General features: G+C 41.6%; 1 protein-coding gene across 1 annotated transcript in view; it reads left to right on the top strand.

Moving 5' to 3' along the window:
• The window catches only part of LOC130600687 (ankyrin repeat domain-containing protein 26-like), a 57,356-nt gene that overhangs the window by 23,017 nt on the left and 14,178 nt on the right, over nt 1–20,161 (top strand). Inside the window, 11 exon segments of the mRNA XM_057412201.1 lie at nt 372–610; nt 1,331–1,480; nt 2,418–2,451; nt 2,682–2,820; nt 6,713–6,920; nt 8,652–8,835; nt 9,333–9,467; nt 10,933–11,931; nt 13,522–13,674; nt 17,952–18,026; nt 19,158–19,292. Coding sequence (XP_057268184.1) covers nt 372–610; nt 1,331–1,480; nt 2,418–2,451; nt 2,682–2,820; nt 6,713–6,920; nt 8,652–8,835; nt 9,333–9,467; nt 10,933–11,931; nt 13,522–13,674; nt 17,952–18,026; nt 19,158–19,292 — 2,451 coding nt within the window.

Raw genomic sequence — 20,161 nt, 5'->3', positions numbered from 1 at the left:
AGAAGCAGTAGCCCAGCACACTTGCAGTTGATTTTCCTCTGTGCTTTTACAACTAACATTCTGCAGTCATTCAGACTCTTTATCCATCTGTAATGTTTTTATTTTGTTGTTTATGTTTTGATACACGCTATTGTTTGCTTTTTACAGGCTGTGTTCTTGTTACATCTTTAATCATGAGTGAATTCAAAGTGCTTTCAATGACTTAATATCCTCTGTAGTGTAATTTTTTGACAGTGCTTCTGTTATGAATACTTCTCTGTATGAATTAAAAAATTCATTTTTCATTATTTTAGAGGTAAACCGTGAATCTGTCTTGGATATTGTGTTTCTCTTCTAGAAAAACTAAGAAATATATAAATGTGTTTTTGTAGGTTGAGAAAGACAAAAGCAAAGAAAGATGTTTAAAAATGCAGGTGATGGCAAAACAAGATGACCCTGATAAATTAAATACACCACCAAGCAACGCTGATGATCAGCAAAGGAAACAGAAGCTTACTCTAAGGAAGAATGAGTGTTTGAAAATGGAGAATGAAAGCGCTATAGAAGAAAAGGACAAAAAGAATTTTTCACCTGAGAAGAGGTCAAAACTGATTAAAATGCCAATGAAAGGGTAAACTTATTTGTAGTGGTACTTAAGGATCTTTTAGATTTTTCTGGTACTGTAGTAGCTGAAGTAGTTTTGTCAGTGCTGAAAGCCATACTGAGTAGTCCACTGCTTCTAAAACATCTAGAGGAAAAAAATTAGAAAAAACTAAGCTTATAACACAGGTTCAGCTTTATTGCCTACTTTAAAAAAAAAAGATTAAAAAAAAATCCTGTGGATTTCCTTGTCAATACTGAGGCAAAATGTGTCTTCAAAACCAAAGTTGAAGACCGGAAAAAAAGGCAGTGATTTTTATAGGAAATGTCTATCCAGAAAAGAAAAGTAGGAACTTGTAGTTTACTTTGCTTTCTCCCTTTTCTAGGTGATTTTAGTTATCTTCATGCAGTTAGTGTTTTCATTAAGTTCGAATGGTCTTTGTCAGGAAAAGGGAAAAGATATTACCAAACCAATCTCTGAAGTCTGAAGAAGGGAGATGTTTTTTATGTAAACCAGATCAGGAGGTTTTTTTCCTGTTTGTTTTTCAAAGGATTCTGCTCCCTAGAGGATATATGTTCCAGCTTACCTGAATCTAGATCAGATTCCACATTTACCGCTCATTCCTAAGGAAGGGGTTTTTTTTAAATACTTGTATCTTCTGTCACCTTTGGAGTTAAGTCAGTTGTTTCTGGACATAATTTAAGTATGTTACTCAATTAGTGATTGTTTTTCCATTTCCATTTAATGTAGAAAACTTGCTCTGAATGCGGAAGTTGCAAAGAAAAACAAAAGACGGACTTTGAAGAAGGAAGCTAATCAGCAGTTGAGCTCTTCCAGTGGGAATAATTTTCAAGTACTGGATGATAGCCCTTCCAGTGACACATCTCAAGATGAAGGAAGGTGCTGAATATAAGGAATGATATAAAGAAACCTTACTTAATGATAAAAATTGACCTGAAAGCTAAAGCTTTTTGTAAAGTTGATGCCTGTATTGATTGTTCTTCATGGGACAATACTACCTGAATGCCCTTTGTGTTCAAAAGCACTTTTTTTTTGGCTTGGAGTGCTTTGAACATACTAGACAAGTTAGTACGGTCAGATATGCACAAATTCTGCATAATTAACTGAGCATGTGCACTTTGTAAATACATATATATTTTTTAATTATTTTTATTTTAGAAAGGGAGAAGAGAGATTTTATAAATGAGCAGAATTACTCCTTCACTGCAGGCATCTCAGTTTTGGTGGTTTTTTTTTCTGTTTTCTGGCCTTTTTTTTAATTATTTTTTTTTTTTTTTTTAGCCCCTGCTGTGTCCCTTCCTGACTTCTTGCCCACCGCAACCTTATTTGTGTGGGAGTTAAAGCAAGAAACAGAAGGTGTTAACACTGTACAAGCACTGTTCAATAGCTAAAACACTGATATGTTATCAACACTGTTTTGATCAGAATCTGACACACAGCACTGTGTGGGCTGCTGTGAAGAAAATTGATTCCATCTCAGCCAGACCCAATACACTAGAGAATCCAAGACCTATAGGTTCTTTGACCTGTAAGAGAAGGATTTTCAATACTGAAGAGAGCTAAACCCCCAGTGTTAAACCCACATGTCTAGCTGTAAGATTCCTGTCAGTTTGAGTGAAGTGCAGAGAACAGTTATTTTAACTGTTTGCTTAATATCTTGTCAAGAAAATAGCCTTCCAGTAGACATAATAGTGCACAATTTTTTTTCAATCTTCAACTAAATCTAATAAAATTCTTACATGAAAGTTTTCAGAGCAACTTCAGATAATTGTTCATAATAAGCCTTTCAGTACTGAAGTATGTTTCTGTTTTCCAGACCTGCAGCCAGAACAGGGTTTGAAAAGAACAAGGTACTGTAAAATTAGTTTCTTGATAAATAGTTTGCATCAGCTTTTAATCACTTAAATAGGAAGAGCTTTTACATAGTGATCAACCAGATGCACAAATTGCTGCTAGTGTGAGCTTTTGTCATATTTGAACCAAATCTATGGGCTGTGAATGAGAGAATGAATCATTCATGCATTTGTACTGACCTGTGATACTATATATTTGTATACAGAAAATGCTGTGTTGTTTGTAGGTCAGCATACAAATGGATGTAGCTGATGATCTTGATATAACTCTCTCATCTGACACAACTTCACAGGATGTTGAATTGCCAACTTCAGCCTATGAAGACGCTATGTTGCTGTTAAAACAGCTCAGTGTGGATCCTGCAGGTATGTTTCCAAGTCACTTTGTCTTCAGCTGTTCCTCTTTTAAAACATGATTTCTTTGCACTCCTAGGTATTTTATTTTTATATTTCTATTTAATATTCTTTTGTGATTAGAATCAAAAAATGTGAAATTATGTCACCTAGCCTTAGATGTCTGTTTATAATGTCAACAGACATGTCTTGCTTTATCACTGATTCTTGGTCTAGTCAGAGCTTGAGAAGCAGATTCTTCAAAGTACAGTTCACCTTTTTTTAAGGCAGTCATCAAAAGTTACCAAGATCACCTTTTTACTCTTTATATCCTCTTGTGGTTTAACGCCAGCTGGCAATTAAGCACCACTGAGCCACTTGCTCACTTTTCCCAGGTGGGTTGAGGAGTAGAATCAGAAGAGTGAAAATGAGAAAACTCATGAGACAGTTTAATAAGCAAACAAGCAAAGTAAAACAAGGAATTATTTCACCACTTGCTATTGCAGGCAGTTGTTCAACCACTTCCAGTACAGCAGGGCTCGATCACATGCAGCGATAACTTGGGAAGACAAACACCATCACTCCAAACATAAAATCATAGAATCATAGAATCATTAGGGTTGGAAAGGACCTTTAAGATCATCTAGTTCCAAACCCCCTGCCATGGGCAGGGACACCTCACACTAAACCATCTCACCCAAGCCTTTGTCCAGCCTGGTCTTGAACACTGCCAGGGATGGAGCATTCACAGCCTCCCTGAGCAACCTATTCCAGTGCCTCACCACCCTAAGAGGAAAGAATTTCCTGCTTATATCCAATCTAAACTTCCCCTGTTTAAGTTTTAACCCGTTACCTCTTGTCCTGTCAGTACAGTCCCTAATGAAGAGTCCCTCCCCAGCATCCCTATAGTCCCCCTTCAGATACTGGAAGGCTGCTATGAGGTCTCCACAGAGCCTTCTCTTCTCCAGGCTGAACAGCCCCAACTTTTTCAGCCTATCTTCATACAGGAGGTGCTCCAGTCCCCTGATCATCCTTGAGGACACCGGAACTGCCCACAATACTCCAGGTGAGGTCTCACGAGAGCAGAGTAGAGGGGCAGGATCACCTCCTTCGACCTGCTGGTCATGCTCCTTTTGACGCAGCCCAGGATACGGTTGGCTTTCTGGGCTGCAAGTGCACACTGAAGCCGGCTCATGTTCATTTTCTTGTCAACCAGCACCCCCAGGTCCTTCTTCGCAGGGCTGTTCTGAATCTCTTCTCTGCCCAACCTGTAGCTGTGCCTGGGATTTCTCCGACCCAGGTATAGGACCTTGCACTTGGCATGGTTAAACTTCATGAGGTCGGCATCAGCCCACTTCACAAGCGTGTAAAGGTCAAACGTCCCCCCTTCTTTCCTTCTTCCCCCAGCTTTACATGCTGAGCATGACATCATATGGTGTGGAATATGCCTTGGGTCAGTTGGGGTCAGTTATCCTGGCTGTGTTCCCTCCCAGTGTCTTGTGCACCTCCAGCCTGCTTGCTGGTGGGGGTGGTGTGAGGGCTGGAAAAGGCCTTGACTCTGTGTAAGCACTGCTCAGCAATAACAAAAGCATCCTTATATTATCAGTAGTGTTTTCAGCACAAATCCAAAACTTAGCCCCAATGCTAGCTACTATGAAGAAAATTAACGCTATCCCAGCCAAAACCAGCACACTCCTCAATAGCTTATGTCAAATAGCGCAACAAAATACTGATTTTGCTTAAATATGTATTTATAATCAACTGTCATAAAATGCTTGCATATATATACATTGCATTATATAAATGTAAGCATCACTGTGTCTCTAAAACAATGCTTAAATTTTATTAGGTGGGGGTTAACCTGCTCTCACTGCCCCTCCTCAACAGGACAAAATAGGTTGAAAAAGCTTGAGATCAATACTTATGGGAAGCTACACATAGATTGTCTTTCAGTTGTTTGTCCTCCTGAGACAGTTTTTCCACAGCTGAAATGATGGAAGGGGTGAGATTGTCTTTGAACTCTCAGACTTGGTGACTCACTTCATCCACTGTTGGTGGTGCTGCTTCATACCAGATACCAATGAGTGGGCATATGATGATGGTGCTCTCCACATAAGTTTCCGCCAGATGAGTCATTTACATCTGACTTCATCTGGATCTATGGGTGTATTTCTGCCATCTGGTCTATGACAGTTCATCTCTGGAATGGCTGATTGCCTCAGGTACTGGATGCTTCTCTCTATCATGGTCCACTTGCCTGAGTGACACAACATTGTCCTGATAGGGATAGTTTTCCGTCACAGCTGCCAAAAGCTGCCTCCAGAGGCTGAGGGCTCATTTCTCTTTTGCAATTACTTTGTCAGTTCCCCCTTCCTAGCAAGTGATCCCAGCTTGGCTTCCCTACCTCTAGTTCATGACCGTCGACCCCATTGTCCCAGCATCAGGGCAGCCAGGTGATGATGTACTTCAGATGGCTGAAATCTTTTCGCATATTCCACAGCTCAGTCAAGGTGAAGGATCGAGAAGTTACCTCTTTTTCCTCTTCCTCAGATTCCTCTATTAATATTGAACTCTTAATAATTCTTGTTCAGATGTCATCCCCTCTAGTACGCACATTGGTCTTCATCTTTTTTCACTGCATGAGTTCCTCTTTCTGGCTCTCATTTGCTTTCCCCCTCGTTTATAGGGGCAACTGATATTGGCACGGATTAGTCCTTTGGTTTAGCTGCATTTTCTACCACTGTGGTTGGAGTGGGGCTATCATGGAATAAGCCCAGCTGGTAACTCAAAACCATGCAGCCATTTGCTCACGCCCTCCTTCATTCCCCCCTGCTCCTGGAGGGATGGAGGAGAATCAAAGGAATGTAAATCCTGCAGCCCAGTAACTAAGTACCATGCAAACTATTAATACTACTACCACTAATCTTAATAATGATAAGGGAAATAACAAGGGGAGAGATATAAACCTGAAAGGGTAAAAGGAAAAGAAAACAGTAAGCATGAGTGATGCACAATACAATTGCTCACCACCACCAGTTGATACCCAGCCTGACCAAAGTCGCGATTTGGCCTTCTGGGTAACTCCCCCCAGTTTATATACTGGGCATGAGGTGCTGTGATATGGAATACCCGTTTGGCTAGTTTGGGTCAGGTGTCCTGTCTCTGCTCCCTCACAGCTTCTTGTGTCCCTCCTCACTGGCAGAGCGTGAGACTGAAAATTCCATGATCAGGGTAAGCATTACTTAGCAATAAGTAAAACCATCAGTGTTATCAGCACTATTCTCAGACTCCAGGCAAAAACACAGCACTGCACCAGCTGCTAGGAAGGAGAAAACTGTTACAGCTGAACCCAGGATACCTGCTGTAGTGTCTCCTTCCAGCAGGAAAAATCTGCTCCAGTCTGTGCTCTCCATGCACCACAGGTCCTTGAGGGAGTGTTTACCTGCTCTGGCATGGTGTCTTCCACAGTGCTGCATTGTGGATATCTGTTCCAGCATCATCTTCTCCAAGGGCTGCAGAGAAGTACCTGCTCCACCATTGTGTTGCCATGGGCTGCAGGGGGATCTCTGCTCTGGTATCTGAAGCACCTTCTTCCCCTCCTTCACTGAACTGGCTGCTTTTCACATACTTTTCTCCTTCTCCTCTGTGTGGTGGTTTTGTCCTTTCCTAAATATGTTTTCCCTTAGGTGCCACCAGCATGGCTGAGAGGCTCAGATGTACTTTGTAGTGGGTGTGTTGGAACCAGCTCTGTCTGGCATGGGGTAGGCCCATGGCCTCTTCTCGTAGAGACTTCTCCACTGCTTGCAGTCTTCCCACTACCAAAACCTTGTTCCCTACACTCAGTAGAGCAAACCATTAAATAATATATACATTGGCAAGTACTTGTGCGTTTGTTTAGCTTTGTGTCTCTTCTATCGCAAAACAGGTTCTTCTATTTTGTTGAAAATTCAAAACATACTACTTCAATATGAGCAGAAAATAAAACATGAGAAAAATCGGTACAAAGCTGTCTGGAGAGAAGTAAGGAAATTGGAAAGTGAAGAGTCAAAATTAATAGTGGAGGAGACTCAAGATTTGAAATCCATATTGGCTCACCGAGAAGTGGAATGGAAAAGTGATATCCAAAGCCTTAAGTATGTAACCTTGCATTCTGCTAATGTGTTATCTTGTCAGTGCGCATGTTCCAGAAGATGCTGATGGTACAGGCATCTTGATATCTTGAGATGTGTTTTTTCTTATTCTTTCTTTGTAGCTGCTGCTGGTGTATAATATTAGGAATTCTAGTAACTCTACGTAGTGCAGCTCTGATCACATTTGAGAGCATTTTTGTGCTTGCTTGTTTATGAGGTCAAATTTGGGATTGCCCCTTTCCCCATTTTCCTGAGCTAGACATGTATGGTGTGAAGTTTTTAATCACTGTTCACATCACTTCAGACAGGAGTGGCCAGCAGGCACCATATGAAATTCAGCAAGGATACGTGCAAAGCCCTGCACTTGGGAAGAAATATCCTCTGTTGATGATGTATCATAGGATGGCCTCACTGGGGAGCTTGCTGAGCATGCCCTGGCTGTCTTAATGGAGTCTCTGCGCAGCCTGTGTTTGTGCTTCAGATTCTCCCAACCCCGGAGCAGGACCTTGCACTTAGCCTTGTTAAACTTCATGAGGTTTGCACAGGCCCACCTCTTGAGCCTGTCAAGATCCCTTTAGATGCATCCCTTCCCTCCAGTGTTTCAGCTGCACCACACAGCTTGGTGTCATCAGCAGACTTGTTGAGGGTGCGCTCAATTCCACTGTCCATGCTATCAACAAAGCTGTTAAACAGCACCAGTCCCAGTACCTACCCCTGAGGAGCACCACTCGTCACTGGTCTCCACTGACTGCAACAGTTTGAGTGCAACCATCCAGCCAGTTCCTTATCCTCAGAGTGGTCATCTGTCAAATCCATCTCCAGTTTAGAGCCTAGAATGTCATGTGGGACAGTGTCAAATGCTTTGCACAAGTCCAGGTAGATGAAGTCGGTCACTTTTTCCTTATCTGCCAATGCCATAACCCCATCTTAGAAGGCCACCAAATTTGTCAGGCCCAATTTCCCCATAGTGAAGCCTTGTTGGCTGTCACCAGTCACCTCCTTATTGTCCATGTTAGCATAGTTTCCAGGAGGATCTGCTTCATGATCTTGCCAAGGTGAGACTGACTGGTCTGTAGTTCCTTGGGTCTTTTTTTTCCCTTTTTAAAAATGGGGGTGATGTTTCCCCCGTTCCAGTCGGTGGGAACTTCGCCAGACTACCACCGCAACTCACATATGATGGATAATGTCGTAGCCACTTCATCTGCTGGTTCTCTCGGGACCTGCAGATGAATCTCATCAGGTCCCGTGAACTTGTGCAACTTCAGGTTCCTTAGATGGTCTCAAACCTGTTTTTTCTACTAGGCAGTTCTTCATTCTCCCAGTCCCTGCCCTTTGCCTTTTGCTATTTGTGTGGTGTGGCTGGAGCACTTGCAGGGGAGGACCAAGGCAGAAAACATCCTTGAGTACTTCAGCTTTTTTCAGATCCCAGGTAGCGAGGTCTCCCGTTGCCTTCCAGAGAGAGCCCATATTTTTCCCTAGGCTTCCTTTTATTACTGAGGTACCTATTGGTGGTTTATTTAGGTGTCTTGTACAGTGATATCATGGGTCATGGAATGAAGTTGGAATTTCTTAAAAAGTTAAAAATTACAGTGAAAAGAGGAAATTGGAAAAGACTGTAGGAATCTGAAAAGATTTAATTATTTTATGGAATGAGTTGTCTCTGCAAGTTCATCATGTAGAATATCTACTTTTTACATCAGTGCTTTAGTTTCTCAAATGTTCTGTTAATCCCAGATGTACTTTGAAACAAGAAGAGGAAAAGATGCTCAAATTAGAGACATTGCATGAGAAAACAAGAGAAGAACTCCGAAGGAAAGAAGATCAATATTGTAAAGAGATGGAGGAAAAACAGCAACTTGAGTTACACTCGAAGAATTTAGAAATGGAGGTAATAACACTGAGAAAGCTCTTGAGACAGGTACGTTAAACAATGAGTTAAACACTTATTTTCTGCTTCTTTTTGATTGTCACTCTATTTGAGTATGCTTAAAGAAGGTGGTACTTTGTTGTTCATGGAAGAGGCCTTAGGTAACTTGCCAAATTTTGAGGACGGTTGAGAACACGTTAGCTCACAAGTAGTCTGTTAATTTTTTTCTTGTCTGTTCTTGTATTTTTTTCTTTGCAAGTTCATAATTCCTTTTAAGGATTCATTTTCTCCTTTTAAGGATTCATTTTCTCCTTTTTCAAAATTTAGGTTTCATTTGCATTTCAGGCAAAGTCTGAGTTATTTTTCTAAATTACTAAAAACATTCTGCATTTCTTAATTTTTCAGAAGAAATTTAAGATTTATTATTTATAAACGGCTTATCATAACTGAGGAAACAAAAATATTTACAAGAATACAAAGGACAATGGGAAGATATTTCTAGCTCTGATTTTTCTCAAGGTGCAGGCAGTTTAATTGTATTACTGTAGGTTGAAGAAGAGCGTGATGAAACACAGGAACAGCTCTCTCAGGAAAAGAGTGCCAGAGCCCTGCAGGAAGGAATTTTGAACAACCACCTTTGGAGGCAAAAGGAACTAGAAGAAGAAACAAGAAGAACTATGATTAATTAAATTTCACCATGTTTATTCTAAAGTTAGGAAAAATCTTATATAACATTTTCTGCTTCTGAATGGATTATTTACAGTTTTCCAGTGTAACTCAACAGTGTCTTTAAAAGTTCTGGGAATCAGCATCAGTCCTGTATGCACCTCAATTGCATGTTCAAGTAGGAAGCAAACAGAAGACTATTTATGCTGTTTCCTAAGCTATTTGTTATTTTTCATCTCATAGACATGTTTTCATTAGTTTTTAAGGATTCTCACAGTTAAAACACCTAGTTACCTGCGTTAAGGTTGACCAGGAAGAAAGCTGTTTGACACCATTTGTGTTGTCACTACTTGTTTTTATTACTTACTCTGTTATCAAACTGACTGACTTCAAGCATGCCTTTCTTTTTGATCTCCACATTCTAAAATTCAGTGAAGGAATATGAAGGCTTTTCAGTGTTGCCCAGTGACAGGACAGAGAGCAGTGGCCATAAACTGAAACACAAGAAATTTCACCTCAACATGGGGAAGAACTTCTTTCCGTGGGTAGAGCACTGAACAGGCTGCCCAGGGAGGTAGTGGAGTCTCCTTCTCTGGAGACAGTCGGTACCCGCCTGGATGCATTCCTGTGTAACCTGCTCTAGGGGGCCCTGCCTTGGCAGCAGTGGTGGACTAGATGATCTCCACAGGTCCCTTCCAACCCTAATGATTCTGTGAATATCATCAATGAATTAAACTCTCTGTAGGAGTTAGAATAATTGCAGGAGGGAAAAGCAACCATAAAAGCTGCATTTAAAAAAGAAAACAAAAAATCTTGAAAAGAGTTTACTGAACTTACTACAAATGTGCAGTGCTTGGAAGAATTATTTGTTCTTGGCTGTGCTGACCAATAGGTGTAGGGTGAATATGTGGAAGAAAGTTAAATATATATAATAAAGAGGAAATATACAAGATTAGTGTGTTCCAGGGATGATTGATTCGTATAGCTAAGTTTTAGTAATACAAAAGGATAGGTGTTAAGAAGATGGTTGAGAAGGAAAATACCCTTTTTTACCCTTGTTTTCATCAGATTTGTAACACAGCTAAATTAACCTTAAAGCAAATATTTTAAAGGCATGCACATATAAGAAAGTATTGTAATTTTAAAAGCTTTATGCTTGAGATATACTTGTGAGGTGTCCCTGCCCATGGCAGGCGGGTTGGAACTATGTGATCTTAAGGTCCTTTCCAACCCTAACTATTCTATGATTCTGTGAGATATTCTAATTGTTTGGTTGCTGGCTTAAGAAGCAAAGAAAGGTATATTTAGGATGTTCATTTAGGGTTTAGGGGCATGTTACACTTTTGTTGTGTGCATACATTATACACATGCATGGGTTCATAGAATAGCTTATGTATTAACTGAGATTTCACTCTCATCTTTGAAGTCATGCTTCAGTGTTAGAAATGTTAAACACAGTTTAATGCTGAAGGGGTTTTGTAGATTGGTTTCCTAATTGGCTATTTATTCATGTTTCCCGGCATTCAGGAGTCCGCCACTGAGAGAGAAAAGGATCTGTTGTACAAAAATCAGTTGCTACAAGATGAGATTGGTATGCTAAGACTAGAACTTGATCAAGTAAGACTTAGGCAGCAGGAGGAAGAAAGAAAATATTTAGAGGAAAATGAAGCCTTGAAAGAAAAAAATGAGGATCTCAAAGAGAAACTTAAACTAAATGAAGAAGCCTTAACACAAACAGTTTTTCCGTACAATGGACAGTTGAACTTATTAAAGACAGAATCTGCAGTGCTATCTTCCAAACTTGAGCAGACAAAAGAAAGCAAAGACAGACTAGAGACAGAAATTGAATCACTCCGTTCCCGTCTGAACACTGCTGTTCAAGAACTTGAACATCATCAGTCGTCAAAATGTGATGTTGAACGAACATTTCAGAGAGAACGTGATGAATGGCTTCGCTTGCAAGACAAGCTCCATCATGACCTCTCTGATGTGAGAAAAACCAATAAGAGCTTGTCTCAGCGGCTGAGTAAAGCTGAAAGCAAAGCTAATAGCCTAGAAAATGAGCTTCACCAGTTGAAACAAACACTCAGCGAAAAAACACTGCTTTTGGAAATGACACAAAAAGAATTAAGTCAAGCCCAGTGTCGGGCAAAGGAATGTGATCATGCTCGACAACTTGAGAAAGATCAAGTAAGCAAACTTAAAATAAAGCAGGAATCCATGCAGGAGCGATTGGTCCAGCTTCAGAGTGAAAACCTTTTACTCCGCCAGCAACTGGAAGATATGCAGAACAAGGGGATCATCAAAATGAAAATGGTGAATGATGTGCAGGATCGGTTTAATGATATTTTCAGTAAACTCAGAGCTGATACTGAAAAGCAAGTTTGCCTAGTGGAAGAGAGAAACAAGGAATTAAATGCCAAGTGTACTGATTTAACAGAGCAAGTCTTTAAATACGAGACTGAGAAAGCAGAAAGAGAGGTAAAGTATATACTTAGAAAGAACAATTTAAAGTTTCTTAGCTCTTGAAGCTATTTTATTTTTCTAAAATGTATCAGGTGTAAGTTATATGCATGGGACCAAATAATGGTGATCTGTTCCAGTTTATCATCTTCCACTTAGAATTGTGCAAGGTTTCAGCAAACAGGATGTTACTGCTCACATCTGAGCAGAGAATGGAAAGAAGTCTAAGCTGTACCAAGAAAAGTGATTCTTCTCTACAATTTTTTTTAACTCTTTTGTTAGTCTATTTTATGCCCTATAGAATGATTTTGTGTTTGATTTTTATGTCTTACACTAATGACACAAAGAGTCATCCAATTTGTGAGGGTTGAGAGATGAAGATGCAGACAAGTGAAGTGATGGGGATGGATTTATTTTAAGCTCCTACAGAGGAAAAAAAAAAGACTTCTCCAGAAGTTGCTACCAAAGTTTAAGAGTATTAGTACTGTCCAGGTGCTTATTTATGTATGTGTGTTGGGGTTCTGAGGGGCCTGCCTGGTCCTCGTGAAGGTAATTTCAGACAGTAATCTATCTGTTTTATGATGTGTAGCCATATTTAAATGCGTTCCTTCTTTATGGCTCCATGAAAGACTAAATAACTGGGCAGAATACTCATTAGGACATCAGTTAAACTGTCATTCTACAAATTCACACAGTACACGAGTATGAAACATGCTCCTGTGCAGAGCACTAGCATCATTTTATGTTGCTCAAACACACATGAACCAAGTGTTGCTCCTATTACTGCGTGTAGATGGCTTTTGTAAAGGAAAAAGAGTGGAAGAGAATAAAGGCAGAAGTAGGAGTAAGTTACAGATAGCTGAAAAAGCTGTTGGCAGTGGGAGAATGCATTGTTATAGATGTTCCTATGAGTAGGTACTCTCTTCTCTATTGTTGAAATATTCTACCAATTCCAGGTAGAGCATTTATTTAAAAGTTGCCTTACCCATTTTGTTTAATCTTCTTTTACTTTCTGACAGATAAGAACTAATCACATTCAATATTTCTACTCTCTGGTGTAAGGTTTGCCTCCCTTAATAGTTTGAATAGTGATTTAAAATTACATTTCCTTCTTCATAACAAATCCAGAATCTCAGATAATGTCAGATAACCACCTTGTTGTTTATTTGTGAATTGCCACAGGGGGAGGGAAGAACTCCGGAAGTATAATGGAGGAATAGACAAAAGTGATCTAATGCAGAGCCCTGCCTTTGGTCATCTGATTAATATCTGCAGTCAAATTATGTCTCTTACAATAGATTTCTTTGGATGTTTTTAGAAAAACACATGATCGCAGTGTGTGCCTATATGTATTTCAGAGAAAAATAATACCTGAGCCTTTTTTGTGTTTTGGGAAACAAGCCCTCATGAACAGCTGCTAATAGCTTGGAGGTGCTCAGCTGAGAGACTGAGAGAGGTTGTCATCTGTATAGATGCTTGCTGGTTGCGGGCAAAATTTCATACCTTTGAATTCAATCCTAAAAAAGATTTAATAATATAGTAAGTTAAAGTAAAGGTTTATTTAACGTTCTTAAAATTTTCATCATGCTCATTAAACTGTTTCATTAGGGAGTGGTCAGACAGCTGCAGCAGGAGCTTGCCGATGCTCTTAAAAAGCAATCTATGTCAGAAGCTTCACTTGAAGTTACTACACGTTACCGCTGTGACCTGGAGGAGGACAAGCTGCGCTTGCAAAAGGAATTGGAAAAGGTTAACACCAAGGTACATAATGTCTGTAACTATATGAAAAAATCTGAGAGTGCCTGATGAAAGTAGGAGTCAATGTTGTCCTAAAACCCTAGGAAAAAAACATGAACAGGATGAATTCAATGATGTCTGAATGAATTGCACTGTTCTATGAATTTGGTGTCCATGTCTTTTGACATGAAGACACTATGTCCTTACTTAGACAAAGGTGTTTGTATTTGCTAAGGTGCTTTGCAGAATAAACTGGTGTTTGGTTTGGCCAAGCATGTCTGATATCTGGAGAAGAGCAGAAATACTGGCCTCCTGCTTTTGGGCTTTTTTATGATTTCTTTGTTTACCCCCTACTCCCACCACTAGGTAACGTGCCAATTCTGAATACTTTTGTAACTTACGCTGCATTTATTCATTTCCCTCCCATAGCCTACTTTTGCCCTGCTTAAGGATTTCCCATCATTAAGCGGCCTTCTTGACAGTGAATTGTCAATTTCTTTCTGAGTCAGGGAACATATTTTGCAGTGTTATTTCTAAAATGTAATCGAATCCCCTTAAGAGGGGGAGAGCCTAGTTACCCGTTTCTGTGGGGAAATTTTAAGATGAGGTTTTCCTAGAGAGCCTGGGGAAAACTCAGTTCCAGAATACAGGCTGCTCGGAAAGCAGCCTGGTCTATTCCCCAGCTTTCTGATTTTGAGTTTCCCATGGTACTCGTATCTAGTGGAGTGCCTCAAGGGTCAGTACTGGGACCAGTATTATTTAATATATTCATCAACGATTTAGATGAGGGAATTGAGTGTACTATCAGCAAGTTTGCTGATGACACTAAGCTGGGAGGAGTGGCTGACATGCCAGAAGGCTGTGCTGCCATCCAGCGAGACCTGGACAGGCTGGAGAGTTGGGCAGGGAATAACTTGATGAAATATAACAAGGGAAAGTGTAGAGTCCTGCATCTGGGCAGGAACAACCCCAGGTTCCAGTATAGGTTGGGGAACGACCTGCTAGAGAGCAGTGTAGGGGAGAGGGACCTGGGGGTCCTAGTGGACGACAGGATGACCATGAGCCAACACTCTGCCCTTGTGGCCAAGAATGCCAGTGTCATCCTGGGGTGTATTAGAAGGGGGGTGGTTAGTAGGTCAAGAGAGGTCCTCCTTCTCCTCTACTCTGCCCTGGTGAGACCGCATCTGGAATATTGTGTCCAGTTCTGGGCCCCTCAGAAGGACAGGGAGCTGGAGAGAGTCCAGCGCAGGGCAACTAAGATGATTAAGGGAGTGGAACATCTCCCTTATGAGGAATGACTGAGGGAGCTGGGTCTCTGTAGTTTGGAGAAGAGGAGACTGAGGGGTGACCTTATTAATGTATATAAATATATGAAGGGGGAGTGTCACGAGGATGGAGCCAGGCTCTACTCAGTGGCAAACAATGATAGGACAAGGGGTAATGGGTACAAACTGGAACACAAGAGGTTCCACTTAAACTTGAGAAGAAACTTCTTCTCAGTGAGGGTGACGGAACACGGGAACAGGCTGCCCAGGGAGGTTGTGGAGTCTCCTTCTCTGGAGACATTCAAAACCCGCCTGGACACATTCCTGTGTAACCTTATCTAGGTGTTCCTGCTCCGGCGGGGGGATTGGACTAGATGATCTTTCGAGGTCCCTTCCAATCTCTAGCATACTGTGATACTGTGATACTATAGCAAATCCTACTTAATGCTCTAAAAGGTAAAGATTTGACATTAATAAGCTGGTGTAACTATTGTCTGCTTTAGACCCTTTGTGATATCAGATGCTGCTTCAAACACTTGTTGCAATATGTATCGTAGATTCATAGAATGGTTAGGGTTGAAAAGGACCTGAAGATCATCCTGCCATGGGCAGGGATGCCTCACACTAGACCATGTTGCCCACGGCTCTGTCCAGCCTGTCCTTGAACGAACACTGCCAGGGATGGAGCATTCACCCTTTCTTTGGGCAGCCTCTTCCAGTGCCTCACCACCCTCATAGTATAAAGGACTTCCTCATATCTAACCTGAACTTCCCTTGTCTAAGTTTTAATCCATTATACCTTGTCCTATTGCTACAGTCCCTGATGAAGAGTCCCTCTCCAGTATCCTTGTAGGCCCCTTGGAAAGCTTCTATGAGGTCTCCACGCAGCCTTCTCTTCTCCAGGCTGAACAGCCCCAACTTTCTCAGCCTGTCTTTACACGGGAGGTGCTCCAGTCCCCTGATCATCCTTGTGGCCCTCCTCTGGACTTGCTCCAACAGCTCCATGTCCTTCTTATGTTGAGGACACCAGAACTGCACACAGCCCTCCAAGTGAGGGCTTATGAGAGCAGAGTATAGAGGGGCGGGATCACCGCCTTCAACCTGCTGGTCATGCTCCTTTTGATGCAGCCCAGGATACGGTTGGTTTTCTGGGCTGTGAGTGCATGCTGCTGGCTCATGTTCAGTTTCTTATTGACCAACACCCCTAAGTCCTTCTCTGCGGGGGTGCTCTGAATCACTTCCCTACCCAGCCTGTAGCTTTGCCTGGGATTGCCCTGACCTGGACCTAAGACTTTGCACTTGGCATTGTTGAACTTTATGAGGTTGGCGTTGGCCCACCTCACAAGCATGTCAAGGTCCCTCTGGATGGTATCCCTTCCCTCCAGCATATCAACCAAACCACAGGCCTTAGTGTTGTCGGCAGACTCGCTGAGGCAGCATCAGTCCCAGTGTCCACGTTGCTGACAAAGATGTTGAACAGCAGCGGTCCCAACACTGACTCCTGAGGGACACCATTTTCCAGCTCCTCCAGGACCCGCAGATGGATTTCATCCCAAACCTGATCCTCTCCTACAGTGGGCTTAAGGTCTTTATTCCCACAGTCCCTGCATCTGTCTTCCAAGACTTGAGTGGCGTGGTCAGAGCACTTGCCAGTGAAGACTGAGGCAAAAAAGTCATTGAAGAACCTCAGCCTCCTACAAATCCTGGGTAGCCAGTTCTCCTGTTTCCTTCCAGAGAGGGCCCACATTATTCCTGGTCTTTTTGTTAGAAACATACCTACAGAAGCCTTTCCTGTTACTGTTGATGTCCCTGGCCAGACTCAATTCGAACTGGTCCTTAGCTTTCCTGACCGTCATGATCCCTAGCTACCTGGACAATATCCCTGTGTTTTTCCCAGGCTGCCTGTCCTTGCTTCCACCTTTTATAAGCTGCTTTTTTCCCCTCTAAGTTTTCTCAGCAGCTCCCTATCCATCCGTGGAGGCCTCCTAGCTCTCCTGCTGCATTTGCTTTTAGTTGGGATGCAGTGCTTGTGATGTTGGAACAGGTGATCTTTGAATATCAACCAGGATTCTTGAGCCTCCCTGCCCTCTAGGGCTTTATTCCATGGAACCTTACTGAGCAGGTTCCTGGAGAGGCCAAAGTCTGCTGTCTTGAAGTCTAGGGCAGTGAGCTTGCTGCATGCCCTTCTCACTGCCCCGAGGATCTTCAAGGATATTCATCAAATTAAGTCATGGAAATTCTACAGCAGATATTGATGCCAAGCAGTTTGTGCTGGAGGCCTGACTGGCATCATCAGACTGGAACAAAATTTATTTTTCATCTTTTGGAACAAACCACTTATTTTTATATTTTTTAATTTATTTTTATATTTTTATTTTATAATACAAAATATAATTTTATATTATATTTTGGAGCAAAACACTTTTGCTTTTCCTTTGGCCACTTGGTGTGTGTTTGTTCTCATGAAAGAAGAGAAATGCCTGTTGTATCATTTGCAGAACTTGGTGCGAGTCTTGGAATTTCCCACTACCTCTAATTTTAAGAAAACGTTAATTTTAGCTTAGATAAGGTGCTTTTATCTGTGGCCTGTATGAAGCAACTTATTTTTGTATTGTAAGCAGTGAACTAGAGCTCTTGTTATGACTCTAGTTTCTTATTAGGACTGAATAGATTTTGAAAATAACTGCATGTAAAAGTTGAGCTTTATGATGTACTAACAAGAGAAGAGGGAAGGCAGTCCTGATGCTGATCCTTCCCTTTAGTTAATAGGGCATGGTTTTCAAACGTACCGTGGATGGGAAAAGCTACTTCAGCCTGTTTTCACTGAAGAGACTTTGTATCCTGCATGATGCTTTCTCTCCCTGAGGCAAAAAACTATAGCTGATGACTGCAAACAATTTTATAGTGACGTAAAACTGTGGGTGATTTGGTCATTGGTGCTTCATGTAAATGCTGTAGAATGTGATATTCATTTCTGGTAATGAGGTGTAAACTTCATTCTGGAAAGTCATAGTGCTTCTTTTAATGCTTCTGTAGGTTCATAACCTCTTGGAAGACTTGTTAACTAGCTTACGGACAACACAGGCAGCTACGGGGGATCACCACCAACAGGTACATGGCTGGCTTCTGTGAATGGCTGGTTTAGTCTTGGAATATTTTGTATGCAGGTAATTAATGAAAACACCAGGTGGACTGTGTAGGCAGAGTTAAGCTGAAAAATGGCCCTTCTAGTTTTAGGGCAAAGTACCCTCAAGGGAAGAGGCTGTAAGTTTCCTCATTCTCCTGCTGCTGTGTTTTCTGTGTTGTGGTGTGCAAGAACTTGTGTTCAGCATGATTCGTCTGGTGAATTCTATCTCCCATCCCACTGGGGGAGTAAGTGGCCGTGTCATGCTTAGCTGCCTACTGAAGTTAAACCATGGCAGATGATGAATAGGATGAATGACGTGGGCAGAGGGAGGTAGATCTGTGGTTGAAAGCTGCAAAAGGAGACTGGACTGGGGAGATCCATGTTATCTTTGCAGCTATGTCAGAGCTTTCCCTTGAGATTATGTTAGCTTCTGTCATAAGACGCAGCATTTCGCTACTCTGTAAGGACACTCTTGAGAAAGTTGTACACCCTGAGGATTTTTTTAATCTGAGCCTCTGTGCTAAAGTTTTCATGACTTTCTGTAGATCATTAGACATCTTTTCATCTTTTTTTTTTTCCTTTCTCCCCTTACAGAATGTCACTAAAAGCATCTAGTCAGGTTGCATTCTTTATATGTGAACTGAATCAGCAAATTCTGTTCCACTCAGGCGCATCTGTTGTGCAAAACTTTGTTCCTTTGGGTAGAAGCATAAATAGCATTGCTGATTTGAAAACATTTTCTTACTCCTGGGAGATACACAGAAGCCATGAGAGTAGAGTATTTTCTGTGGTGGGCACTAGCGGAATTCTCATCTTATAAAGTATGTACTGCTAGGAACCACAGACAACCTTTGGAAGAAAGTTCTAGGGCAATTTTGTGTGTGTGCCTGTGTCATCCCCCAAAGCTGCAACCTTATCTTGCCACTTCTACAGCATTCATTCTTTCCACCAGGTTCAGCTGCTCTTCTTGGTTATAACTCTGCATTAACTTTAACCATAGATCTTGGATTGGGGAAGGAGCGTTTAGGCCTGTTTCCATTTACGTTGCTGCTGTCTATCACACTGTTGTCTCTCTGGTCGCCTTAGATTTTCTTCTGCTGCTGTTGCTTTCATAGATGCAAAAGCAGAATGTGCTGGATCTGATATCAAATGACTTACACAGTATGTGGGAAGAGCAGTTGAAGTTAAGATTCCACCTTGAAGAGCGTGTTGCTCAGCTTGACAGGGAAAAGGCTGAACTCCTGGAACAGGTGAGCCCAGCAAATTCTCCAAACACCTAGTCAACACCCAGAGAACTGAGTCCACCTTTCTGTTGAGTTCTTGCATACTCTGCTTTTTTCCAGTATCCCTGTCATTCAAGCTCTGAGTGTCTTGTCATTTGGGGATCATCCAGAAAAAGCTAGTTGGGTATCTTTGTGTAAATTCTGCAGCAATTCTATTGGGAAGAGTTCCCAGTGTGGTTTGCCATCAGTTGAGCACATCAAATAAGGCCACAGTTCCCCAGTTCTTTCTTGGATTCCTTCTGATCATTTTCTGACTCCTTGGTTTCTGAACAGTGTTAAAATGCTTTGTGTTTCCAGTGCAGTGCTTCAAGGAGCTGGTGCAAGTTTTCAGGGTAGCAGGAGCTTAAGAGCCTTGCAGAAGTCTGTACTGAAGGAATACTGGGCAAATGAACTAGTGCTTAGGAAGCAAGAAATTGCTGCCAGTTTTCATGGGCCAGTCTTTCCCTTTTCTCCTGTTTAAGAAAAATGGAAGTACAAAACAGGTACCAACTCTCCTCTGGTTTGGCTGAGAAAATGCCAAGAGGGAGATGTCAGTAAGTAAATACCCAGAAAGAGGAGATGTAAGTAATGGCAGAGGGGAATAAAGCACTGAAGAACTCTGAAAGATCAAATTCCTCCATAAGCCCCTGCCTTTTGGTTATTGAACGTCCCATGAAAGCTTTAGATTGATCTCTGCTCCTGTGATGTGCATACCTACATAAGCCCTGCTATGAGCAGAGGAACAGCCAGAAGTGTTCTCCAGCACTTTTTCCAGCTTTTTGCCTTGAAGCATTAGAAGAGAGTGGCCTTAGTGTCAGGGAGGGCATCTGTTTCTGTTGTTGGCTATTGTCCTATTT

The sequence above is a fragment of the Pezoporus wallicus genome, unplaced genomic scaffold, assembly GCF_028554395.1.
Source record: "Pezoporus wallicus isolate ANWC-B61680 ecotype Strahan unplaced genomic scaffold, APGP_CSIRO_Pwel_v1 contig_3858, whole genome shotgun sequence".
Classification (NCBI taxonomy): domain Eukaryota; kingdom Metazoa; phylum Chordata; class Aves; order Psittaciformes; family Psittacidae; genus Pezoporus; species Pezoporus wallicus.
This window is presented reverse-complemented; position numbering and strand designations above follow the sequence as displayed.